The sequence below is a fragment of the Polistes fuscatus genome, unplaced genomic scaffold (genome assembly GCF_010416935.1).
Source record: "Polistes fuscatus isolate 324 unplaced genomic scaffold, CU_Pfus_HIC Scaffold16, whole genome shotgun sequence".
NCBI lineage: Eukaryota > Metazoa > Arthropoda > Insecta > Hymenoptera > Vespidae > Polistes > Polistes fuscatus.
The window spans coordinates 1,319,681-1,336,545 of NW_025113064.1; the positions used below are offsets into that span (position 1 = coordinate 1,319,681).

At 39.7% G+C, this 16,865-nt stretch overlaps 1 protein-coding gene across 1 annotated transcript in view; it reads left to right on the forward strand.

Annotated features, from left to right (window-relative positions):
• Window positions 1-16,865, forward strand: part of LOC122514790 (nuclear pore complex protein Nup88) — a 58,156-nt gene that overhangs the window by 28,674 nt on the left and 12,617 nt on the right. Inside the window, exon 2 of the mRNA XM_043631830.1 lies at window positions 15,060-15,229. Coding sequence (XP_043487765.1) covers window positions 15,060-15,229 — 170 coding nt within the window. The remainder of the gene's footprint in view (window positions 1-15,059; window positions 15,230-16,865) is intronic.

Consider the following 16,865-nt stretch of genomic DNA (forward strand, 5'->3'; position numbering starts at 1 on the left):
TCAATTCTAAATGTCGACGAAAAATATTTGTAAATTCACTGTCAATGTGATTAGATTTTTATTTGAATCGTAAGATTAGATTTCCAACTAGAAGTGAAATTCTCTTGATCGTTTTATCCGAAAATCAATATCCCCCTGTACACATGGAAAGGGAAAAGAAAAAGGAAAGATAAGTAATGTTTTTATTACCACTCATTGTCCCGTCAAACACCATTCATCACTTTTCTTCTTACCCTCGTCTAGCCTAAGTCTTTATCTTTAGAGATCAGTAAGAGTCCTAGTCTCTCTTTCTCGATTTCTTCGATTCATCAAGCGACATTGGTGAATCCACGAACGATTCCCGAATACCAGAATGTAGGAATAAAGGGAATAAGGGTGGAAAGGTGGAAGGGGTGGGGGGACTAGAGAAAGACAGCAAGTTACTCCCGTTAAGCTTGAGGAACGTTATGGGGTAAGAAACATTTTTCTACTCCACCCACGTGTCCTTTCGCGTTTCGCTTTTCAGAAGGGAGTCCTCGTCCTAGGTATAAGGACAACCGGCATCAATATACGGAGCACGAAATTCCTCCGAAAGCAGTAGAAGAAAAAGAGAGAAAAAAGTTATTGTGTCGCCTTACACACCGGGAGGGTCAAGTACCATACATCATGCGTAATAACGGATCCGATCCTCCTTGTATTATACCATCATACCATGTGGATTGATAGATTTATGTTCCGTGTAAGTATTCAACAATTCGCAATTTTTTTTCATCGAATATATTGGATCGGGAATGGGAGGGGGAAGGTACAAATGTTTATTCGTATTTTAATATTAATTGCATAATTATTACGAGGATATTTTGTTTTGTTTTGTTTTGTTTTGTTCTATTACAAATGTGACTAATAATTTAAATAATTTCGAAGAAAAGTAATTCATTTTTATATTGCGTTTCTTATTGATCTACACATTTTATTTTTTGATTTATTTTTTAAGTAACTGCACAGGTACTTGTCGTGAATAAAATTAAAGAAATATTGTTATTATTCTTATTTAGTTTAATGCAAAATAAAATATTCGATAGATTGTCTCTTTAATTTTCTAATAGATAAGAAAATACGCGTAAAACTTTTTCCAATGTGGAAATAAATTTCTATTCTTTTACTTGATGCATAAATATTGAAGACACCCAGAGACCAGTTTATGCGATAGCGTGTGTTCAACAAAAATTTATATTTATCATCCTAACAGTGGATATTAATTCCAGTCGACAGCCAATCATTCGTTCAATGGCAATCTTCACGATTATACGAGAAACGAGTAACACCAACTGATTTGAATTTTACGACTCGCGTTTCCAACGATCTTCCATCCTCCTCCTCCTCCCAATTCCACCCCCACGTTACTGAGATATCGAACGGAGGGATACGCAATTTAAATTATATTACCTATCTGTATATAATTTATATCTTATTACTTTTTTACTTCTTCTTTTTTTCCTGATTTTTTTTCTTTTTTTAACGCAGCATTTACCAAGCCAGAAAAATTCGAGCCATCGAATTTCGAGATACATATATATTATACAAAAGGATAAAAAATAGTATTCGCGATGTAATAACGATAATGTTTTCATAGCAAATCGGAAGAAGATCTACGACTCAATTTAAATTATCCTGAATTATTTTTCTAATATCCGATTTTTATGACTCGGAAAATGCAGCAGTTACTTTTAACGATTTCTTAAGTTATAATTTATCCTACATTCGATGTTATAGAAAAATTCTAACGTATAAACTTCTGTTAGGAATATAACAATGAAATTAATCAAAAAAATAAATTAATTAATAATAATATTTTGATTATATACAGATATCGTATTACATATTTTGAACAATATAAATTAATCGACCAAAAAAAAATGATAAAAGTATTACGAAAAAATAATAGTAAAATAAAAGTAGATGTCGCAAAAAGAGAAAAAGTTTCGTCTGTAAGAAAGAAAAGAAGAAAAAGGTAGGAAGGGTGAAAAGGGAGTAGTTAGGATTGATAAGAAAATTTTAGCATTGGGGAAAACCGAAACAGGCTCGTTGTAGGTATATGTATATATGTTTGATTAACGACTGCGACACTGAGCTTTTATATACTATATACAGACACATATATATCCCAACATACCGATCAAAGCCCTCAGACGCAGTCGTCGGTAGCACCCCGCTAACAATAAGAAATATCGCAATGGGTAATTTATTATCGATAGCAAAAAACAGTGGTAGTAGTATCGCATCCGTTGGGATACACAGGACGCCATTCCTGGCAGAAGTTAACGTTCTCCCTGTTCCTGTTTTTACGAATGGCTACTATTTATTACGTTATACGATGATCCTCGCACAGTACTCATCGAGTTATTTCCGTAAAACTTATTTCGTATCGTTGAGAAAGTTCCTTAACGATTGAAATCGATCCTAAGGATTGATTCTATTAATTATTATTGACCAACAAAAAATATTATTCGCAAGATTTATTCGATTTTCTTTAATAAAACAACGAAGAATAAAGTATCCCGTCGGTAGGCAAATTGGGAATATGATAATGCGAACTACCAATCCGATTTCACAATTCAACGAAGCCACTCCGATTGCCTGGCCATTTGTTTTCACGAAGTTTCTACTCTCTTTTCGCGACAGTTTGACAAATGGTTGATACCCTCTGGCCCATTTGATCGGCTGGAATACTTGAATATCTTTCAATCTTTCTCTCTTTCCTTTTCTTTTCTTTTCTTTTTATTTCTCTTCATCTCGTCGTACGTGAAAAAATAAAATAAGAAGAAGCCCGGCAGGATAACGCAGGGAACAAAAAAATAAACCAATACTCGGGGTTATCATTTTTCACGTGATTCTTGAATATTCCTATTTTACCTTTCTTAACGTTATTCACAAATATTGTATATCTGAAGATATTTTTCAGGCCTCGTGTACTCAGGAAAGGAGGATTCCTAAAAATCTGTATTTGTAAAAGAGCATGAGACGTCATCCCTGTTAAAGTTCCCACCCTCCTCCTCCTCCTTTCCAACCCCCTACTATTCCTAAAACCGGTATGGAATTTCAAAGAAAAGCAGAAGAGAGTAAAGCACAAGATATGGGAGAGGGTGAGGAATATTCCTCCTGTACGGTGGAATACGTATCACTGATAATTTATATTGTAAATCGAGTCCCATTAGGTTAGCGTGCTTAGTCCAGGGTATAAGGGAAGCATTTCTTCACCAAGGCCAAGGAAGAATAATGGAAGAGAAAGCACGCGCTAGCTAGTACTAGCATGCTTTCCACACGTCGCATCAAACGCGCGTAATAATATGGCAAATAGCTACTTTACCTTACACCTATACCTAACACGACACCCACACACCTACTGGCGGTAACGTTAGTTGGGGAGGGGCTAACATTCTTGTCGAGAGTCATTATGTTTTAATGTTCGATGTTACCTCTCTTTAATCCGCACTGACTCCTAACCCCTTTCGCTCATTTATTTATCCCCAACATTATTCACAACCCATTCCTAACTTTTTCAACAGATCGAATTTATTATTGCACGACTGAAACAACGCTCGTACGTTCAAATGAATGAACGAACGAAATAGTTATAAATAATTTGTAATAAAAATTTAACGCAAAAAGCTAACTCGTGTTAAATAACAAATTTGACTATAACGCGTTCACTTTTTACGTATGCGAAATTCACGATAAAGGCAGAGTTCCGAAATCTTCGATATAGAGACACAGTCGAGAGCATATTTTCTAATTACAAAAGCCATATTCGTCATGCGGGTAGGCCGACAAGTACAATGTCTCCTCCAACGTTACCCCTATCCCTCCTATTCCCTCCTCCCTCTTCCCCAACCCTCTTCATAGCCAAATTTTACTCCGACCCCATCAGAACCCCATCCCCTATTCCCATACTACGCCCTTTTTATTCTCTTTCTCTCTTTTTCCCAGCAGTCTGTGTCGCCTCCATTCAATTTGCCAGGTTATTTTTCAGTCGAGCCCATACTTAACGGGTCATGCGTTACTACCCCGACGATTTTTCAACGATGCAACGAGCATCCCACGTATTTGCGTTCGCTACCTGCAACGACATCAACTCTAACAGATGAATCAATGTCTTCTGTTTTATCAGTTACTCCTCTTATCGTACATTTATCATGAAAACTAATGTTTAATACCTTCCCAAATGTGTATCTTCCGAAAAACATTATTCCGAACTATCAAAATTATTCAATTTATATAATACATTTAATAAAATCCTTTTTAAAATCGTAGAAAGATTTTTAATAATTCAACAATTAGCCTACATCTAAATACCGGGGGGGAATGAATGTTGTCTGCCAACAACAACGTAATAACTTAGACCCTAATTTTTCTTTGAATATATTTGTAATCTTTTAAGGCAAGAAGTTGCTTAGAAAGTTATCTATTAAAAGCGGGTCTCGAAAATGAACGCCTAGGTCGTGTTTAAAGGATGCGCACGTGTCCGCTCCTCGTAAATGCACTACGCGCGTATAGAACTCGGAAGATATTTTACAATTACAACGAAATCCATTAAGGCAAACCGAAACACACACGGCGAGGTTCTAACGGAGTACGCGTTAAGGTTTTCTCTCTCTCGTATCTGTATGAGAGGACTATACTACGTAACTAGAAATATACGATGATAACTACGGACGAGAAGTTCTTGGAATACGAGTTACGTATACTTTTACTTGACGTTCTTCCCTCAACGAATTCAAAGTTATATCAACGAGAGATTGTCATCGTAAAAGAATCGAGAGAGAGAAAGAGAAAAGTTCTTCTTTAAATTGATAAAACGAAGGACAAGAATAATATTTCTCTGGAATAATAATAATAATAATAATAATAATTAACCATAAAGTAGATAAAAGAGATAAAAGTAAAAACCCTGGATTTTACTCCTTTGTATAATATTAACTCAACTAAGTCAAAAATTCAACATAGAAACGTTGAAAAATATGCTGATATCTAAGTTTTCAACAGTAACAATTAGTTAAGTCGTTCTAATGTTCAATCTTCCCTCTTGGGGTCCGCAAAGCACCGAGACCAATTTTATACCCTTACTTTCAATGGTCTACCGCAATTCACAAGATTTCCAGTCTTGTATCTCGAAATGAAACGTAGGCTGATAATAAGATTCTACGTTTAAGGGTGGGCTCGAGAGGTGGGATGTGGGGTCGGGTTAGAAGAGAGTTAGGTAAGGGTGCTGTTGGATTAGAATGAGAAGGAGTACTTCTAAGATACGACATTCGTGCTGCGGTTTTAACTCTTGGGTTATATTCCTCCTCCGAGCTATGAGATTGCCAGATTCAAGGAAACTATATCTATTTGTAGTCCCAACGTGCACTGCCTTCTGCTCACAATTCCAACTGGTTAGAAGAAAATGCACTGCGATACATTGGTATGTATCTTACCTGAACGTGTATAACAAGAGGAAACACGGCCTTGAAACACGCACCCTTTTGAAATCACTACTACTCCCATTCACTCCTTCCAAACTATCTGGATATGAAAATATCAAAGAGGGTTGATTGCGCTGGTTGCTTGCTTGCTTGCTTGGTTGGTTGGTTGCTAGCTTGCTTGCGCTTGCATAAGGAAGAAAAGGGTCCCTGTGATATCCGAAAGAAGATATTCCGAGATAAACTCGTCGTGCGAGCTGGGAGTACTAAATGCACATTTTCACGTATTTTGTTATCACGTAAAGGTACCTACTTACAACTAATCGCGAGATTATTATCGAACGAGTTAGAGATACATGTAGTATATCACATAAACGTGAGACCAAATGTCCTGAAATCACGTGAACAATTTCTAAGCTGGGTTGAAAAGTTTTGAGACTCTTCCATCCAAACAATTGTCTTCCTATTAATTCGTATACCGAAGATTCTATACCGCATTCATTCTTTTATATCATGAAAAGAGACAGAGAAAGAGTGAGTGTGGCAATGAATAGACATAACGTTAGCTTAACTGTCAGAACCAGCAGATTCCAGTGGGCAAGCAAGGATGAGGAGTGAAAAAAAAAAGAAACAAAAGAGCATAAAAAGAAAGAAAGAAGGAAATAAATAAAAAGAGGACAACGCGTGATGGTTGAAGAGGAGTGCCAGGCGCGCGTGTGCGAATAAAAGGGAAATGTATGGAAGGAAAGATCTAATTTGTTCCTGTCGGGTTTGCTTTCGGATAGGGAAGTAGGTGGCTCACAGATGGGGCGGAATTAATATTCATAAGCGTCCAGAAAGGTCTCGAGGGCGGGGTCAACTTACATGTATCTTTCGGTGCTACTGACCCGAGCCAGCGGCAACGGCGGCGCGATAACGGTCGAGAATTAAAATACTACCCCGCAGGTTTTAACCCTTCTTCGTCGTTTCGAGAAGAACGACCGGGAAACGTGGGTGTATGTGATGGTAGTGTTGGTGATTGCGATGATGGTGGTGGTGGTGGTGGTTGGTCCTTTCGACCCCTAGCGCGTTCCTGTTACCGTTACTCCTTCCTAACTTCTCCGATTCTTAAAAGCACGGCTTGAAATCGTCCGAATGCGTATCTTCCGGTTCTCCCCCTGTAGTAGTAGTCACCCACCAGGTTATCCCAGTTCCTATACGATTTTCCCTACCGTGAAATGTAAATCGAGATTAAATGCGTCCTCTACTCGCTAAAGTAACAACCAACAAACAGCAACGAACTCTAACGGAACACCACGGTCCCGGTTGTTGTATCCTTTCCCGTAGAATTTCTAAGTCGCGACAATTTTCAACCGTTTGTTTCTTTTTTTCTCTCTCTCTTTTTCCACCTAAAACTCGTCTTTAAATTCCATTTCCGGTTAGTATAATCGTACCGTACTTCCTAACAATCTGTCTTTGCATAAACGAACCAACGGTAATATAAAAAGAAATAAAACGAAGAAGAAGAAGAAGAAGAAGAAGACATTTCGTTGAAAGTAATAATAACTTGATTACACAGTGAAGAAACAGGGCGCATCGAAAGTAACGTAACAAGTTCATCGATCAAGAACCCTGGACATATCTCGAGCAAAGGAAGCCAAAGGTGGATGAGCTGGCACTTCCTACGGTGTACAATTAGTTCCCCAGTATTAATCCTCCCTGCTGGCCATTACCCGACAGAATATTATGCTCCTCGAGCCGGTAACAATGAGGATTATAGCGGAGAAAACGCTTCGATAGCGTTTCTAATACAGGGAACCTGGGTGGGAGAGTTTGGGGTGAGGAGGAGAGGGTGGTGTGTGAGGGTAAGGGTAAAGAAGAAGGAAAGAGACAGCGTGAGGAGAAAGAGAGAAAAGGGAGAAGGTTTTAGGGTGGGGGAGGGGTGTATTCGAAGTAACCAACACTCCCCGATCCTCCAGCCCTCCGACCACCTCACCTCGTCCCTTAGCAGGGCAAGTAAGTGAGAGTGCCATGCCACCACCACCACCATCACCACCACCACCATCGTTCTCGTAAACGTTGGCCCACGGACCGACTTAACTTCGCTGGCAATAATAAAATGATATAGGAGGCGAAATATGCATTTAAATTATCGCCCCGCGATAATAATTTGCATACCACCGCGGCACCTCTCCTCTGCCACTTCGATACCCTTACCCCTGCTTCGCTTAGTTTAGCCTCGTTTAATTTAAATAATACTTCTCGGCGCTCACTGGGCTAAGGGGGGGTTGGGGGTGTGGGGGTATGGGGAAGGAGAGAGTACGGCCGCGGCAAGATATACATAAAATCGCCATAACATTGTAAATTATAACTGATACGGCTTATATCGCCGACGATGAGAAAGAGAGAGAGGGCCAGGTAAGGGCTGGTGAGACGAAGTGAAAAGGAAGAAGCGTATCTTCGTACGGGGTACTAGCCTTTGGATCATTACAAATACCTAAAGGGCTCCCCTAGTCTGATTAAGGTATACCAATTGAAGCTCGCTGTATCATCATTTTGAAATATATCCTAGACTCTAGTTTGTTATTTATTTTTAATCATGATTTCAATTATCTATCTAACGGTCGACTAAATATCGATTCTACTTAAATATTTTAATAGTTAACAGAGGAAAAACTAGATATTCGAGAACGTGAAATATTCGTGAATGGTTTTCGAAGAAATTTCTTTAATACATATTTCTATTATCACCAAAACGTGACGTTCAAAGCTCGACAAATGGGACGGAATGAAAGAATTAATAAAACTAAACCCATCGGTTCGAATAAACTCGAATTCTATGATAATCAAATGGGATTCTGGACGTCCTTTACCAGACGCAATAACCAACTTCTCGAGTCCTGTACTCTGATAATAGGGTCATCTATATGTCATGAAGATCTAACTTGCGATAGGATCATCAAAATGACAAATATTTCAACTTATTATTATCGAGAAAAGAAAAAGTGAATTTCATTAATATGTATAACACTGAAAAGAGAAAGAAAAATGAACGCAACCGCATTCAATTTTCATCGTCGCAAGTCTAGGATATTATTTTATTAAGCTGTAATATAGGGAGACGGTCAAGGTATTTGAACATTTTCGCGATAGCGAGTCTACTCGGGAGGATGCGCTCGGTTCGTTGATGGGGTTGGCTAGTCTCACGATCCTCAGAACGCAACGTACTGTGTTCTTGCACCACCACCACCACCACCATCACCAAGCAATTCCGCAAAGTATGCAGATCTAAGAATTCAAATGGCCGCTCTATAAAGCCCCGTAAAATGGCGGACAATCGCGCTCGTAAAGCACTATATTAAAATTCTATATCGTCCTACTCCGGTATCCCAACAACAAGTTCCCTTCTTTACCCTCTTTCGAACCGTTTCCTTCTATCTTGTTGGGTCACAACCACCACTACAACCATTTTCCTCATCGTTGATGGCGATGTCCACGTCAGAGGGTCCGGCATAGTCTTCTTCCTATTGCTGTGCCCACCTACCGATCTTTACATTGTACGAAGTTTGCGAAGCATTTCACCGGATGCGAGCTATCCCGTTTATGTGCGTGCTACGGTCATGCGTGCTAACATTGACGCCTTCGTTTGCTTTTCACATGAAGGTATTAAATGTGATTCCCCCAGCCACCCCCACATATGTCTCTCACACTTCAAAATATGTTAACTCATCAAACAGAGGCGCCAGATTATTACACCGAAACCATACACCAACTTGACCAACTCAATACCCGTAGGAATCTTCCTACGAAATGTTAATTATCTTTATGTCATCGGACAATCAACTAGAAAGGAAATAATTCATTTATCTCGAAATGTCATTTAAACTAACGCACCCAATGATTCGTAGATATAATTTTTCTTATTATGACAAGTTGGGTTACACCTAATGCGTAACAGAGGGATCGTGCAAAGAAAAATAAAATGCTGTAGAACTGGGATAGGAAATACCCATAATGGGAATTACGTTTCTCTCTCTCTCTCTCTTTCTTTCTCTTCCTTTCTCTATTTTGTATTGTCGTTGATTCGAGGCTCACGTGTACGGAACAACGCAATAAGTTAATCGCGTTAGCGGCTTGCTTGATTAAACGAACGATCAGGCTGATGGTCATTACTGTGGAAGTCGCATTGGGACCCAGGGTGCGGCCTGGTCAGTCAGGCAGGCAGGCAGGCAGGCATTAATACAAAACTCGATTGTCATTCGTCGCTCGTGTTCTCTCACACCCCTAATTACATCGATTTATTAACCACAAAACTCAACGAACGTTACCGTTTATAAACCGAGTTACGGGATTACACTCGTATCGATGCAAAATAATACCCTTACCCTAATACAAAAGAGTTTAACACCCGTAATTCATTGATTCGATCTATAATCTTGACTTTGTTTCTTTTTTTTCAGTTCTTTTTAAATATAAAACAGGTAACAAAATGTGTCGAGATTAAAGAATTCAATTAAAAGCATCGCGGTAATTGCGTATCGATGCTCGATAAAAGCACAGAGGCGTGCTGCCTCGAGGCATGTCGTGCATTCCGTTGGCAAGTGGGGTCCTGTACAAAGGCAGTGTGAGCTAGGAAGGTGGGTTGGAAGGGTGAAACGATAAAGGGTGTCGGTCGATGGTACGGAGTGAGAACTGTAGAGTATGAAGAGGAAAATAGGGAGAGGGGATTGTAATGGTGGTAGTGGTGGTAATGGTGGTGGTGGTGGTGGGTGTGCGGAACAGGATTCCCAGTTACCGGGACGCCGACACCGACGTCGACTGCTGCATGAGACTGTAATGCGTTATTAATGAACACCAAGAATTTCATTAAAGATTGTTTGTATATCAAACTGTCCACTAAATTATGCCGTATAACCCCCGTTGGCGCCTTCTCGCGCCTAGAAACTATTGGCTCGACCCAAGCTTTTCGAAACATCACTTCGTTCCTAAACCATTCTTTCCGAGCCCTGAATTGCGAACAACTTACCGCTCATTCGAATCTTAAAATCAACATCTATCGAATATTTGGAAATAACATAATTCTTCGTATCGTAGGAATTAAGTTGCATGGATTCTTTGGGTTCCTGTAGGTTCGAGCAAAGTCAGTTATTTCGCGACCTTCGGGAACATACATTATTAGGAAGGGACGATATAGGTAAGTACGTTCTGGCGCGTGCGACAGAGGTAAAGAAGGGGAATGGTGCGTTGAAGAGAAAGAGAGATCGGCTAGGGTGAACGAGCATGACACCAAACTGGGAGAGAAAGAGAAAGAGAAGAGAAGGAATGGTCGAGAGGGGTGGAGGTCGCGGGTTGGGAAGTGGGGGCTGTAGAGAAAGGGTGGGTGGGGAGATACAGTTAATCGTTGGGAAGCTATTAACTTCGGACTGGAATGCCCCATAGCGCCTCATTTCGTTCAATGCAAATTTACACCGACGCCGACCACCTAGCATCATGCTCTCTTCCCCCTACTCCTACTCCTACTCCGACCCTTTTTGTCCGAAAACTGCATGTATACCGGGTGTTCCCCCGTTGTCATCCACCTTCCTCCTATCTGGCCCGTTTTATTTCTAAGAACGAAATATTCAAAATACTACTCCAGTAATCATTGAAAAAAGCTAATGCGTTCTTACGAGAATTTCAATTGGAATTAACTGAAGATTAATCTAATTATTTGCATGAGCTACATTGAGACTATTCTTTCACACTCGGTCACCATACTGGTATACTCTTAAAACTTAATTCAACTTATTAATATTTGATAATATAACAACGAGATAGATCGTATCAAAACTGATCGATGTATTCGTAAATGAAAATCGACAAACTAAGCTAAACTTTGGTCCGATATAATAAATTTTGAATGCGTAAATCATTTTTTTTGGTTCGAGTCCTAAATAAAATTTTCTGAAGCCTGGCTGTCAGAAGTAGAGGAAATTATTACTTGAAGCCAAGTGCGCAACGCGAAACACGGAGAAATTACGCGTATGCCGAGGTCGGCTGACGAATGGGGATGTAACGGGTGCTCAAAGTACACATAGTTAACGTTAGTAGAATGTGCCAGAAGCTGACTAACGATGGCTGATGTTACGCTATATAATTTCAAAACATACCTACTCTTCTCTCGACTCATATATACGCTGACTTAGATGAGAGGGGGTGCTGGTGGTCCTGGTGGTGGTGGTGGTGGTGGATAGGTGAATGGGTGGTAACTGAACGAGGAATGGGAGTTAAGAGTTGGGGGTTGGGGGTTGGTGAGAAAGACACGGCAGGAAAGGTCGAGAGCTACCCAACGGTTAGACAAAAGATCGCGAGCATTGCGAGCTGACACCACCTTAATATGGACAAATGTTCAACAATATCTCAACAGGGCTTTGCTTTGCATTATTTGCCTAACATTCTCGTTTGCCTTACATCCTTATACGAGAATACCGGATATGCCTTACCGTTTTACGACGACGTCTTCTTTCTCATTCCATCCCCATCCCCCACACCTCAACCCCCTCTCCCACATTCCCACTCTTCCCCATCTCTCCACTCCTCACCCCTTCTTTCTTATCCCTACTCTCTCTCCTCGTATATTACCATGGTACTTATCATTAAAATTTAATTCATTCCATGACCTTAGAGAAATTAGACACAAAGCTTACTCTCATAAGTTTCTCACCATTTATGCTGTTAGTTAAGAGGGGAAACATTCAAAGGAATAAAAGCTGCGCAACGTGGCGAGATTTTAACACCCCCACCCCCAGCCCCTGTTTCCTTTTTTTGTCACAGAGATGTCGATTACACGTCCTTCGTTAGAAGGATTCACTGATTTCGTTTGCGAAAAAAAAGAAAGACAAACTCGCAGCAACATTTCCCCGAGTCTTTTATTCGCTCAGATCAAAAGTTATCCCGCCAATGATGATGTTCCTGAGGATAAGAAAATCTGTTGGATGAGTACTTATAAACATTGAATGTATCAAACAAAACGGGCAAACTGTTTTAAAAAGGAGTGTCAAGCGGTAAGAGATATATCGCGAAGGAAAGAAAAAGAAAAAGAAAAAGAAAAAGAAAATGAAAAATAAGAAGAAGTGGTTAGGTATATACTTTGGATTTTAAGAAACCGTGACAAGGAAGACTCGAGAGATGTCTATCCGACTGGTGCTTAACGAAAGCACGTAGAACGACGGTCTTAATGGTTCTGCCCTTGCACTGTGAAGAAAAAAGAAGAAGAGAAGAAGAAGAAGAAGAGGACAAAAAATAAAATAAAATCAAAAGGAAAGGAAAGACAGAGAAAGAGAGATAAGAAAAAGAGAAAAGGAAAGAAATACCGAAATAAAGAGACAGAAGGCGAGTAAAACGGTGAATGGTGAAAAAGAAAAGTCTAAGGAGAGAAAGTTGAAGGGAAAGGGGAAGTAAGACTAAGGGTAGGAGAAGGGAAAGGATGGAATGGATGTGTTCACATTATACCCTCTGTTCTTTTAATTTCTTCAAAGGACCCGTTTCCCCCGCGACACTTTACCCGAGTCTGACTCTGACTCTGACTCTGACTCGGCACGAGCGAACGAGCAAGCACCACCACCACCACCACCACCACCAACACCAACACACCAGCCCACCCCCTAGTAGTAGTAGTAGTAGTAGAAGTAGTAGGGGGTAGTCTCTACGCGCTACTGGATTAATAAGGCGTCGACAATGTGACGTCTTTTTTCTTTTTCTCCGCGGGACGGGACAACGGGCAAAGTGAATGAGGGCTCTCGTAGATAGAGAAGAGAGAGGGTGGTAGTTTAAAGGGGAAGGAAGAGGGGTTAAGAAGAGGGGTGTGAGTTAAAGAAAGTGAGAGAAACGATGCTCTCTTATCCTCTTATGCTCGGGACGAGGCGAACTCCCGTTAATAAATGTGTTTCTAACGGTCTGACGAAGAGGAAGAAGGTAAAGTTAACGTTACTGAGAAAGAGGGATGATCAAGCGAGAGGGAAAAACATAGAATGAGTAGGAAAAGAAGAAGAAGAAGAAGAAGAAGACTAGAGTAGAGAACGGTACTCACTCGTTACGTTATGCCATCAACCGACCCAAGGGAGTTAGTCTTAATGAGCAAAGAACTTTTAAACGCACGAACCTTTCATTCGTCGATGTCGAAACGTAAGCTTAGCTTTACCTTTTACCTCCCCCTGCTACGAATTTGTCTAACCGAAGTGCTGTTATACTGGGAATAGAGAGAGATATACAACGTTGTTCTATGTGTATGTTGTTCGTTGGAAGGGTTCTGAAGATTAGGATAAACAAAAGATATATTTGTTGCTTCTATTTATTGGGTCAGTGATTTGTTAATAGTCGGTGATCTGGGAAATAGTTTCTTTCTAATTTAATAACGCGTAATTGTTTTCTTTGTTGAATTATATACACGCGTTTCTTTAACAGATATCAGCAACCATTACATTTTTTCGAGAGATTAAATCTGTATTGTTTTTAATAGAATTATGATTGTACGCATAGATACAACCTGACATTTAATTATAAACACAAATTTATTTTGGACTATCAACCCAATAAGAAAAAAGAAGCCATCCCCCTTGGTTATCTCATCGTTTCGTTCAAGTGATAAGCCCCTCGTAATTTGTATTTCCTATCGATGAAGAGTCTTCCGTTCTACCATCCACCAAGATATTTTCCCTTATTTTCTTTTTTCCTTTCACCTTTCTTTTTTATCCGGAATGTTCCTTATTTCCTCCTCCCCGCTGCTCCCTTGTTTCAAGCTCCTCCTATTTCGAGCTGGAGAACCGAAAGAACCATGGCCTAGCCTCTGGGAAAAAAAGTAATTACCTCTTGATACGCGCCGATACCCCACCTACGGGGATGCCTTCTTTCCTTCCTTCCTTGTAATGATGTTCTCCTTGGCGAACTTAGTTCGAAATTAAATATCGAGGGGGTTGCGACGAACTTGGTCGGGTATGCTAAAAGTAAGAAGGAAAAAAAGAAAGAAAGAAAGAGATATGAGCCTAAGATGGAAGAGGACGAAAAATACGCCCGAAGAAGAATCGCGTTGCTGTACTTTGGTTATGGGGGTATAGGTTGGTTATAGGGGTTGGGTTGGGTTGGGTTAGGGGGGGGTCTTGCGAGGGTGGATAACGTTTTGCGTCGTGCACCTGCCTATTTCCCGAAGCACCGCACCATACTACAGTTCACCACCACCCACACCATACCATACAGCACAGCACAGCACAGCACAGCACCGTTCGCTGTGATAAAAATCAAACCAGAAAACAAACAAGAGAAAAAGCGGGATCGTATTATAAAGTTTTTTAATCGATAGACGATCCGTACCGGGAACGTCAGCAAGAGACTGGAATAAAGAAGACGGGGTAGGGGGTTGAGAGGAGTGGAGAGAACAGAAAGAGGGTGTAATAAGTATATTCTTACTTTGGAATCAAAGTTACACAAGAAAAAATGAGAAAATTCTGATCGAAGGAATCCCTTGACGTGCTTTAAACGAATTTTACCGTTATTAAACAATTACGAATTGTTGTAATTAATCTCAAACCTACTTATTTATTTTCATTTACTCTAACTTTGGTGTTCTCTTTTTTATTTCCTTTTATTTTTCTTCTGGATCCGTTTCAGACCCTTCAACCGACAGATCCACCAATCTTCGAGGTTATGAATATATCCATCAATGAAACAGCCACCCAAGTTGCTATATGGGGTAATCTGGGAATTGGTATCATAGAGTTACCTAAACGGTGGGGCAAGGATGCTGCGTTTCAAGGAGGAAAGGAAATCATTTTATGCGCGTAAGTATTGTTTCGTTTAAATAAATCATACATGATACTCGACTTCCTTACCATCATGGGGGTAACATTAATTGTAATAAATTAAACAATAGATTTAAGAGAATTTAGGATGAAAAAGAAGAAATGAATAAATCGACAACGGGTATAAAGATTAAATTGTTAATCGGTTAATGGTAAGAAAGTCAACGCGTCTCACCTTATTCTTCTTCTTCATCTCCTTAGTTCTCGTGGGCGTCTCCTAATATCCCGTAATTAAGAGGATGTTACGATGACGCCCGAAACCCCGTTTGGCCTCCCTCTTATGGAATTAAGGTGGCTTTACTCGCTTAGTTTTCTAAAGTTCCGAGGGCAGAAAGCACCGCTGAATACTAACCGCCTCATCAAGGACACATGCCGCCTCTAGCCCACTACTGTGTCTTGCCTAACATTATCTCACTAAACCTACACCACTTTCCAAACCAACGTCTCAGCGGTATCGAGTGATCCAACTAAGATTTTAATCAAATTCGGTCTAACTTTCTTTACCAACAAGTACGACATACATTATTTCATATTAAACTATAAACTCACATTTTGCAACGACGAAAAATCAGACACGTTTTAATTATTTATCGACGCGACCAAGATATTTTTAGAGATACTAATTTTTGGATCATTTGTAAATGAAATATTCGATCGAAAACTCGCCTAATAAAGTCTGCATCACCCAATAATAATTAAGGAAATATTAATTAAATACAAATCCGCGTATAGGGACGGTAAACATACGCATGAAAGAGCTTTGCCGCCGCCTCGAGTCGTCTTTTTCATTATAATTTCATAGTAATTTGAATTGAAAATAGACGGGGCATTTTACCTTTCTCTCTCTCTCTCTCTCTTTCTTTCTCAGCTGCCTGCTAATACATAATTTGGTTGGAACTTTTTTGCGGAAACGAATGAAAACGCTTGTTCTCTTTCTCACGTTATTTTCTTGAAAGAAAGAAAGAAAGAAAAAAAAAGACAGCCATGGCAAACAAACTGTTGAAAATTAAGAGCGGCAGTTGGAGCCGAAAGTTTTTTCTACGTTCTATCTCTCTTCTTGAGCGATTTTTCTCAACTCCGAGGAAACCGAGAAGATAGAGAGAGAGAGAGAGGGGGGGGCGTCCAGCAGATTTGGGTAGATTTATAAAGAAGAAGACTCACGTAGCACACCCAACGACCTATGCACAAATTATAAAAGACCGCGAAACAGTTTGTAAGAGAGTCCACGGCCCCCCATTAGAACGAATCTCTGGGATTTAATGTCTCCTTCCTTCCTACTACTGCTGCTACCACTACCACTATCAAAACCTAACTTAAAACAACGCTAAATGGGCTTTTGTACCTTATTCTCTACACAAAACTTTTACCTAAACTCCTAAGATTTTTGCTCGGAAAAAAGAAAAAAAAAAAGAACCTAAGATTTAACTGTAATAACTTTCTCTCTTATATTTCGCTAAAAATAAATCCAAGATACCGAGAGAGAAATCCAGTAATCTAACAATAAGATCATAATTAAATGATATTTCCTAACAATATTGAAAATAAAAAACATCAAACAAAATTAACGAGCGAATAAATCGAGTAGGAATGTGTCTGTTAAAAAAAAAAAAAATTA